This window comes from Rana temporaria, chromosome 5 (assembly GCF_905171775.1).
Source record: "Rana temporaria chromosome 5, aRanTem1.1, whole genome shotgun sequence".
NCBI classification, from domain to species: domain Eukaryota; kingdom Metazoa; phylum Chordata; class Amphibia; order Anura; family Ranidae; genus Rana; species Rana temporaria.
In genome coordinates, this window is record NC_053493.1 from 402,419,736 (window position 1) to 402,430,114 (window position 10,379).

At 44.6% G+C, this 10,379-nt stretch overlaps 1 protein-coding gene across 1 annotated transcript; it reads right to left on the bottom strand.

Annotated features, from left to right (window-relative positions):
- Positions 1–357: 357 nt before the first annotated feature.
- Positions 358–1,811, bottom strand: LOC120941549 (extensin-like). Its single transcript, XM_040354998.1, has 2 exons — positions 1,555–1,811; positions 358–1,477 (listed from the first exon to the last, which is right to left on the bottom strand). The coding sequence occupies exon 2, from the start codon at positions 1,348–1,350 to the stop codon at positions 424–426; it is 927 nt and encodes a 308-aa protein (XP_040210932.1). The 5' UTR covers positions 1,351–1,477; positions 1,555–1,811; the 3' UTR covers positions 358–423.
- Between the last annotated feature and the right edge of the window lie 8,568 nt (positions 1,812–10,379).

Consider the following 10,379-nt stretch of genomic DNA (forward strand, 5'->3'; position numbering starts at 1 on the left):
TCCAAACCCGAACTGTTCTGGTGAATCCCGGAAAGGTGGCAACCCTAGTACCAATCCATTGCCAATTTTAAATTTCATTTTCCTTTACAGCTTTGATGAGTTGCTGGAATTGTTGATCAACAGATTGCAGAGGATGGACACCTACTTCCGCAACTGTATCCCCCCTGTGGAGCGACTTATCATAACACTGAGGTAATTTTTATTTAGCGCTTTGAATGTAATACACTCATATATATATATATATATATATATATATATATATATATATGTGTAATAAAAACCAAACAAAAATTCTGTAGGAACAAAATTATTTTAATATTTTAATCAACCAAAACATTGGGTCTTTTTTTTTTTATTATGAAAATATACACAAAGTGCACAAATACACAAAATATACAAAAATGTTTTATACATAATCCTTATTTACAATTGCTGTAAATTTGGGGAGGAGTCCTCTTCCCCGTGCGGTGACATGGCGACCGACAGTGCGTGGGCAAAAGGGGGCCAAGTGGAGGTGGTGCTGTCTTCCCCTGACCAATTGGAAGGTGGTGTTGCTTGTGGTGGTGGTGGTGTTCGTGTTGGGGCATTCCTGAAAGTCGATTGTCTCGGTCGATGTGGGTAATGTGATGTAGGTGTAGTCGTTAACGCAGGGTAAGTAGAAGGTGGTGGGTGGTAAGAAGAAAGTGTTGTAGGAGGCAGAGTACTGTATGTGACAGGTGGTGTTGAGAGATGAGGAAAAGGAGAATGAGGGTGGTAAGAAGAAGGTTGTGTATAAGGAAAAGGATTCAGAGAAGTGTGAGTGGAAGGTGTTGGCACAGGAGGTAAATGAGATAGAGTGGTGGTGAAAGGATGGTGCGCAGAAGTCGGTGGTGGTGTTGGTCGAGGAGGTTGGTCGGAAAGCTGTGGTCCTGTCCAAAGGGTAACGGGTGGTGGGGAGAAATGGGTCGTGGGTGGTGTTGGGACATGCTCGGTCCGTTTATTGGCATATGGGCCATAGGGTGGTGGTGGTTCGGATAAATCGTCAGCTTCTGTCGGGGGTATAAATGTCGAGATGTATCTAGCCGTACAGGACAGCACCACCGCTTGCAGATTTGGGGGAACTTTGTCGATTAGTTCCCCCAGACATTTTGCTACATTTTGGCCATACGATCTGTTGCTCATCCGGTCAGACATGTTGGTCATAATGTCCAACATACGATCCAGGGCTGGATCCGGAGCAGGAGCCCTCCTACGCAGAGCACGCGGAGGTCCAATATGCGCAATGTTAACTGGGGGCTGCTCTGCAAGTGGTCTTGTTGCATTAGAAGTTGATGCCTCGGAGTGCTGCGGTTCCGGCTCCAGAGTAGCCATCGCTTGATCCCCCGATGCCACGCTCTCTCTGTCCCCTCTCTCTGCCACGCTCTCTCTGTCCCCTCTCTCTGCCACGCTCTCTCTGTCTACTACAGCTGTGGCAGCCTCGTCCCAGCAGCTTTCAGTACTGAAAAAAGAAATCATGTATTCAAAAATAATTTTAAAACATTTGGTTTACCGAGCAAAGTACAGATAATGGTTTACCTCCCCAAATCCAGCACCGGTCTCAGAAACTCCAATTCCTTTGCATGAACGTATTCTCTCACCGAACATGCTCCACTCCCACTTCGCCGCTGCTCCCGCTGTGCCTTCAGCTGGCGAGCGTAGGCGTCCCTTATACTCTTCCATCTGAGTTTTAGAATTTTCACTGTAAAAAATAAAATAAAATAATATATATTATTTTCTTTGTAGGTATCTATCAACTGGACAATCGATTGCAAGTCTGCATTACTCGTTTCGTATTGGAAGATCTACTGCCAGTTATATAATTCGGGACACCTGCAGTGCCATTTGGGAAGTCCTGAAACCCATTGTGTTTAAAAAACCGGCAGCAGAGGACTGGGAAAAAATTTCCCAAGTATTCTGGGAACGCTGTAACTTTCCGAATTGTCTAGGAGCGATCGATGGGAAACACATCAGAATTGTTAAGCCCATGGCTAGTGGGAGCCAGTATTTCAATTATAAGAAATACTTTTCATTCGTCTTAATGGCTGTGGCTGATGCCAATTATTGCTTTACCTATATTGACATTGGTTCCTATGGAAGTAGTGCAGACTCTGCGATTTTTGGGAACTCCTCTTTTGGGCAATTACTTCGAACAGATGGTCTGGACCTTCCACAAAATAGTCCACTCCCGGGCACAAACGGCCCTCCCCTACCAAGTGTCTTTGTGGGTGATGAGGCTTTTGCTCTGAACACACACCTACTTCGGCCTTATTCAGGACATAATCTGAACGAAGACAAACGCATATTCAACTACCGGCTTAGCAGAGCACGCCGCGTAGTTGAGTGTGCTTTTGGAATTTTGGCGAACAAGTGGAGGGTTCTCCACACACCGATTGTGCTCAACATGCAAAATGCCATTAGTGCTGTAGAAGCGGCGTGTGCCTTGCACAATTTTGTCAGGCAGCGCGATGGTCTAGATTACGAGGAGCCAGTCCATGAGACTCTGGAAAGAGCTCATTGGACTGGTGTACGTGGGAACACACAGGGGACACATGTCCGTGAACAGTATGCGGCATACTTTGTCTCTCCTGAAGGGCAGGTCCCTTGGCAGCTCAGTTCCATTTAATTTATTGAACTTTTCAGCTTTTGACACGCTTATTTTGTGAAATATAATCTTTACTATGCTGTTTTGTGGAAAAAAAATAAAAAATGATTCATGTTTTAAGAAGTCTCATTCTAATTTTATTTTGATACAGTTTTATCATTGGGTTCAATAGCCCTATCATATTGTGTGCCATTTTATATTAGTGACATTCTATCTATTGTAAACTTAGTTTATGTATTTATTCTGTGGTCTAATAAAGGGCCTGTAAGTGACCGCCTAGACGTGGGTTGGGGGTCCGATCAGGACCCCCAGGGTACATCCGGGGGTTAAGTGGCTCTATATGTGTCCCCCTGCGTGTCACTTTCTCCTCCTGTGTAAACACAGGAAGAGGGAAGTGATGACACTGACACCAGTACACGTAGGCACAATCCCCTTTTGGATCTCCAATCCACTCCCCCATCCCCTTGTCACAGTATCAATGAATGCAGTGAACATATATTTACTGATCACTGCAGGCAGAGTGTAGGTCCTGTGTAGCCCCCGTCCCCACCTGACGCTGTAGTCGCTAGGTCGATTGAATTTTTTAATTTTTTTAGATTAAAGATGTGTAAAATAATATTTTTTTTGAAAAATGTCACTAAATTTTTGGATTATTAAAAATCACAGAGGGGATCAAATATCACCATTAATAAGCTCTATTTGTGGGAAGAAGAGAACGCAATTTATGTTTATAAGCCATGTCGCATGACCGCACAATAGTCATATTTGTAAAGACACATTTTTAAACTTAACAGCATATTGGTACGGTAATAAATGCCTACTGTAACGACAAACAATCATTCCATTATTTCATTAGTGGCATTTTGTATTTCTGTTATGTTTTTTGATAGAGTTTACCTTTGCTATCATGGGACTTATTTATCCGTGCCCAGTTCTCATAGATTTGGCTCCCAATAGAACACCAAGCGTCCCAACGGGTGGTCCTCATTTTGTAGCCCGGTGCCCTGCTGTCATAAAGACAGGGGTGCTCCTTCACCATCCTGATGAAATTTTCAGGCTCCAGCATCGAAAGGGTTCTATCAAATTCGGCCTCCATTGATAAAAATGTGACTTTTCTTTATTGTAAGTAAAGTAAAATGGTGATTTCACAAGTTCCTGTAAAAAAATATGTCATTTCCTGTTTTGTTTTGGAGCTGTATGGGCGTCAAAACGCGCGTAAAAACGCGCATAAAAACGCTTGCTGTCGCGCGATACGCTCAATTCGCGCGTTTCCCATTACTTTCTATGGTAAAAAAAAACGCGCGGAAACGCCTATGTCGCGCGCTTCGCGCGACAAAAAAAGGTCCGGGACTAGTTTGAGCTTCGCGCGACAGGCGTTCAGGCGTTCAGGCGTTCAGGTGTGAACAGGCACCATAGGAAACAATGTTAAATCTGCCCTCCCGCGTTCGTGAGCAGTGCGTTTCAGGCGTAAAAACGCCTAGGTGTGAATGGGGCCTTAGTGGCAGCGGTGAGCTGCTTCCTGCAGTATGGGACATCAAAACCTCCACTGGGATCCAAGGTCCGGATAGCAGAAGAGGAGAAATACAGATACCAGCTGCCTTGGAAGAGGAATTCGGAAGGAGGTTGCGAGAGATGTACAGTAGATACAGCACAGAGGACAAATATAAGAGCAGGTCCTGCTGGGATGGTATGATTCTATACGCTGCAAACTCTGGAAGGAAAACACTAGCTTGTGAGGAGGCTGTGATTGTCCAATAAAACTTTCCACGTTCCAGTTTGCAACTGAGCTAGTCTAGCCTGGTTCTTGGTTACAATGGGCCAGATTCACAAAAGAGATACGACGGCGTATCTCCTGATACACCGTCGTATCTCTGTTTTAGGGCCGTTCTAACTATGCGACTGATTCATAGAATCAGTTACGCATAGCTAGCCCTAAGATCCGACAGGTGTAATTGAATTACACCGTCGGATCCTAGGATGCAATACTTCGGCCGCCGCTGGGGGGGAGTTCGTGTCGTAAACCAGCGTCGGGTATGCAAATTAGCAGTTACGGCGATCCACAAAGGTTTTTCCCGTCGTTACGTCGGCGCAAGTCTTAGTTTCCCGTCGCAAAGTTAGGGGTACTTTAACATGGTGTAAAATGACTCCACCATGTTAAAGTATGCCCGTCTTTCCCGCGTCGCTTTTGAATTTTTTTGTTTTCCCGGCGTAAGTACGTTACGCACGTCGCGATTCTCAACACGTCGTAATTTCGCGCAAAGCACGTCGGGAAATTTGCGAACGGAGCATGCGCAGTACGTCCGGCGCGGGAGCGCGCCTAATTTAAATGGTACCCGCCCCATTTGAATTGGGCCGCCTTGCGCCGGACGTCTTTACGATACACCGCCGCAAGTTTACAGGTAAGTGCTTTGTGGATCGGGCGCTTAGACTGAAAACTTGCGGCGGTGTAACGTAAACGGGTTACGTTACGCTGCGCCGCAGGTACGAGAATCTGGCCCAATATGTGGCTGTAATATCTGATATCTGAAGGACCAGATTGGAGGGAGCAGTGTACTGACGGAAGCACTCAAGTGGAGTGTGAGGAGGTTCTGTGACAGCCGGGACAAGGGGTGGACAGGAGGGACAGTTGCCCTGGGTGCAGGGAAGCAAAGGGGCAAAAAATGGACGCAGGGTGGCACACCCATTTTATTGCATGTATTAATAGTGGGGGAAGAGGACGCAATTTTGCATCTTTTCCCTGAGCGCTGGATGACCCTGTCCTGGTACTGCATGCAGATAGCGGACGAATGAGAGAGGGGACACAAACCACAGAGAGCACCACTATTGTGTAACTGAGATAATCTCTCCTGGTTCTTGGTTACAATACGTGGCTGTATTGTAATATTCGATATCTGAAGGTCCAGACTGAAGGAAACAGTGCACTGATGGAAGCACTCAAGGGTTCCGTGGCAATTGGTGGCAGCGTTGAGATGCTTTCTGCAGTCTGGGACATCCAAACCTCCCTTTGAATCCAAGTCCGGATAGCAGGAGAGGAGAGATACAGATACCAGCTACCATGGAAGAGGAATTAGGAAGGAGGTTTTGAGAGATGCAGATACAGCACAGAGGACCAGTATCAAAGCAGGTCCTGCTGGGATGGTATGATTCTATACGCTGCAAATACGCTGCAAACTCTGGAAGGAAACGCTAGCTCGTGAACAGCCTGTATTCTTGTCCAATAAAACTTTCCATGTTCCAGTTTGCAACTGAGCTAGTCTCGCCTGGTTCTTGGTTACAATATGTGGCTGTAATATCTGATATCTGAAGGACCAGATTGGAGGAAGCAATGTATTGATGGAAGCGGAGTGCAAGGGGGTTCCATGACAGCCATGACAAGGGGGTGGACAGGAGGGACAGTTGACCTGGGCGCAGTGAAGCAAAAGGAAAAAAATTGGATACAGGGTGGTACACCCATTTTAGGGCATGTATTAATAGTGGAGGAAGGGGACTCAATTTTGCATCTTTGCCCTGAGCGCTGGATGACCCTCTCCTGGTACTGCATGCAGATAACAGACAAATGAGACAGGGGGCAGAAATCACAGAGCGCACCACTATTGTGAATGAGCCCTTAAGGCTAGTGACTGACTGCATCATATACAATGCGTCATATTTATTTTGCCCATAGTTCCACTTTAATATTGCAATGAAAATGAGATGCAATGCTGGAAGGATGTGTCCGCTAATGCAAATTTCAACTTTTTACGTATGGCTGGAAATGTACCCCTAAGACAGTAGAGGGTGAAATGAGGTTTCCAAGAAAAAGTATTCTTACTGGTATTACGGAGCACTGTAGACACAACATATTTCACGGTTTGTGCAATTCAAGTCAACAATATATAATTTTTTTTTTTTTTTACTTTTCATTTCCGCATCTTTCATACACTTCGAGTTTAAAAATCCACTTTTTTTGCCTTTTACAATAATACACAATTTACAAGACAGTTGCTTCCAACATAGCCCGATCTTTATGCCTTCAGTGTGATTACACTCCACTTCAAAATATAATAGAATTCCTTCTCTTATTCCCTCAAGCATGCAAATAAAATGCATCTCTTCAGAAATGTTATTGGCAGCCTTCTCTCGGAGACAAAAAAATTATATTTCGCACCATAAAACTACTTGTCTTAACAGTTTTCTTTTTTTAATGTATTATAAAAAAAAGGGATAAAATTGTATTTTCAATGAAAATATAGAACCTGCTTGAGGAACACTTTGAAGCAGCTCAGCAAAGCTCGCAATAATAGGAGATTAAAACTTGTGAAAGTTAAAGTGCAATTGAAGACTTATAGGAAATTGCAACTGTGGTTTCAGGGTTCGGGAAATTGACATCTTTTCGCTGCCTGACCTCGGTAAAGACGCCACATTGCGGCAATATTATCGATTCTTGGCCGCATTCACACATTCTCAGCGTTTCATGAATGTATGCAAAATCGGGCGAAAAATGAATGTCAAGCTTGTGTTGCCATTTATTGGTAATGGCACCCCAAACATGGCAAGGAAGCCACATTTGCCGCACAAAGAAACGCATCAAAATGTGAAGTTAAAAAAAAAATGCGCAAATCTTCATTCTCAAAAGGTCACATGCTTTTGTCATGAGTAGGGCAAAACTAGTCTCAAAACTGTGGCCCAGGGGCTGGACGTAGCCATTTGGTTGCCTCTACCTGGCCTTTGGGACGCTATTCAATCCACAACTGATACCAATGATGGGGCACCATGCCCCCTACTGACATCAGTGGTGGGTCACTATTCTTTCCACAGACACCAATGATGCCGGGGCTGTTCCTCCCACTGATACCAATGTTTGAGTACTATTCCTCCCAAAGACACCAGTGATGGGGCACTATTCCTCCTACTGATAGCAATGACGTGGCACTATTCTTCCCACTGACATGAATAATGGGGCACTATTCTTCCCACTGACACTAATGATGCCAATGCCAATGATGTAGCTCTATTCCTCCGACAGACACCAATTATAGGACATTATTCCTCCCACTGACACCAGTGGTGGGTCACTATTCCTCCCACTGACACCAGTGATGGGGGACTATTCCTTCCACTGTTACCAACAATGGGGCACTATTACCCCCACGTATACCGATGATGGGCACTATTCCTCCAACCATTACCAAAGATGGGGCATAGTTAACTCCATCTGATGCCAGGACATTTTTTACTCATACTGGCCACGGTCGGGCCCCCTTAAGTCGGAAGGACAGTAAACTGGACCTTTGTTTAGAAGGTTTAGAGACCCCTGGTCTACCCTATGGGTGTAGCAAGACAACGCATGACAAAAAAAAAAAAAACAGCATAGATATGCAAATATGCAATTGCTGTTATTGTGGGTCAGAGTGTGAATGGGGCCTCACTAACTAGCAATCACATTGCAGTAGCCGGTCAAATACCCGCGCTGCCCGGCAGGGAACCCAATGGGCATGATCGCCGCCGGCCACGTGCGATCGCATGCACGAGTGCCAGTACAGGGATTTGTGTGTGAACACACAAATCCCTTTGCTGTTGGAGAAGAGGAAACATATTGTTTGTTCCTACTAAGTAGGGAAAACGATATGTCTCCTCTCCTAGTCACTCTCATTCCCCCACAGTTAGAACACACTGAGGGAACACACAGTTAACCCCTTGATCGTCTCCTAGTGTTAACCCCTTCCCTGCCAGTGACCTTTACACAGCAATGAGTTTTTTTTTATAGCGCTGATCGCTGTGTAATTGTCAATGGTCTCAAAAAAGTGTCAAAAGTGTCCAATTTGTATGTCTCAGTACCGCTAAAAATTGCAGATCACTGCCATTACTAGTAAAGAAAATGCCATTAATCTTTACCATAGTTTGTAGATGCTATAACTTTTGTGCAAACCAATCAATACAAGTTTATTGCGATTTTTTTTTACCAAAAATATGTAGAAGAATACATATTGGCCTAAACTGATGAAGACATTTTTATTTTTTTTAAATTGGGTGGATATTTATTATAGCAAAAATAAAAAAATATTGAATTTTTTTCAAAATTGTCGCTCTATTTTTGTTTATAGCACAAAAAAAAACCGCAGAGGTGATCAAATACCACCAAAAGAAAGCTCTATTTGTGGGAAAAAAAGGACGTCAATTTTGTTTGGCTACAGCATCGCACGACCGCGCAATTGTCGGTTAAAGCAATGCAGTGTTGTATCACAAAAAAATTACCTGGTTATTAAGGGGGAAAATCTGCCGGTCCTTAACCACTTCCCGCCCGATCAATAGCAAATTGACGTCCGGGAAGTGGTTCTGGTATCCTGACTGGACGTCTATAGATGACCAGCAGGATAACATGCAGGGTGCGCATCGCAGCGAGTGCGGTCTGACAAGCTGCATCTCCGATCGTGATAAGAAGCCTCCGTCAGAGGCTTCTTACCATGTGATCAGCTGTGACCAATCACAGCTGATCATCGTGTGAACCAGGAAGTGCCGGTAAACAGCATTTCTTTAGTTCACGTTTACAGGGAGAGCCGATCGGCGGCTCTCCCTGTCTGAGGGGGGGGGGGGGGTCTGTGCTGATAATCAGCACATTGATTATCAACACAGCCCCCTCCAATGTACCAATCGCCTGCCAACCAGTGCCCAGCAGTGCCCCCATAATAAAGTATGCCAGTGCCCACCACATTGCCAATCCCTGCCCACCACAGTGCCAATCACTGCCCACCACAGTGCTAATCACTGCCCAGCAGTAACACCTGTCAGTACCTCATCATCAGTGCTGTCCATCAGTGCAACCTGTCAGTGCCAATCAGTACTGCCTATCAGTGCCCATCACAGCCGCCTGTCAGTGCCGCCTATCAGTGGCCATCAGTGCCTCCTGTCAGTGCCCATCAGTGCTGCATATCAATGCCGCCTATCAGTGCCCATCAATTCTACATATCGGTGCCCATCAGTGCCACTTTATCAGTGCCCATCAATTCTGCATATCGGTGCCCATCAGTGCCACTTTATCAGTGCCAACTCATCAGTGCCCATCAGTGCCGCCTTATCAGTGCCCGTTAGTGAAGGGGAAAACTAAATTTTATGACAGAAACAAAAAAATAAACAAAAATTAGTTTGTTTAGCAAAAAATAAAAACCACAGAGGTGATTAAATACCACCAAAAGAAAGCTCTATTTGTGGGAAGAAAATTATAAAAATTTAGTTTGGGTACAGTGTTGCATGACCGCGCAATTGTCATTCAAAGTGTGACAGCGCTGAAAGCTAAACATTGTCCTGGGCATGAAGGGGCGTAAGTGCCTGGTATGGAAGTGGTTAAGTAGTTAAAATGTGCAAAAATGGGAAAACATTTTTTACTCTGGCAGTGAAGTGGTTAAGTCACTGACCTGGAACAGAAATGTAGCCAGAGAAATTACCATTTGCATATTCCCTTCACATTATGGACTTCCTACATAGTAACAGTGGATAGCAGTGATGGGTTTCTTATCTTGTTATTATTTTTTCCATTTTTTCCCCCTAACTTTCTATGTTAATCTGGTTGATTTGAATTTTACAGACGATAATTTATATTACCCTGCAAAAGAGATTGATTGCGAGATAATACACCAAATTGTTTTATAGAGAGATCACTCATCAATTTACGATTCCCCTTCTGTCTGACGACGGAGCAGAACGCCATTGTTTGGGGGCCCCCGAAGAAAAAACATATCATTACATTTTATCCAACGCACATTACCCCCTCACAGTCAATTCT

What these genes read in the sequence shown, in the direction of transcription:
- LOC120941549 (XM_040354998.1), bottom strand. Translation starts at nt 1,350, where the DNA reads ATGGCTACTCTGGAGCCGGAACCGCAGCACTCCGAGGCATCAACTTCT.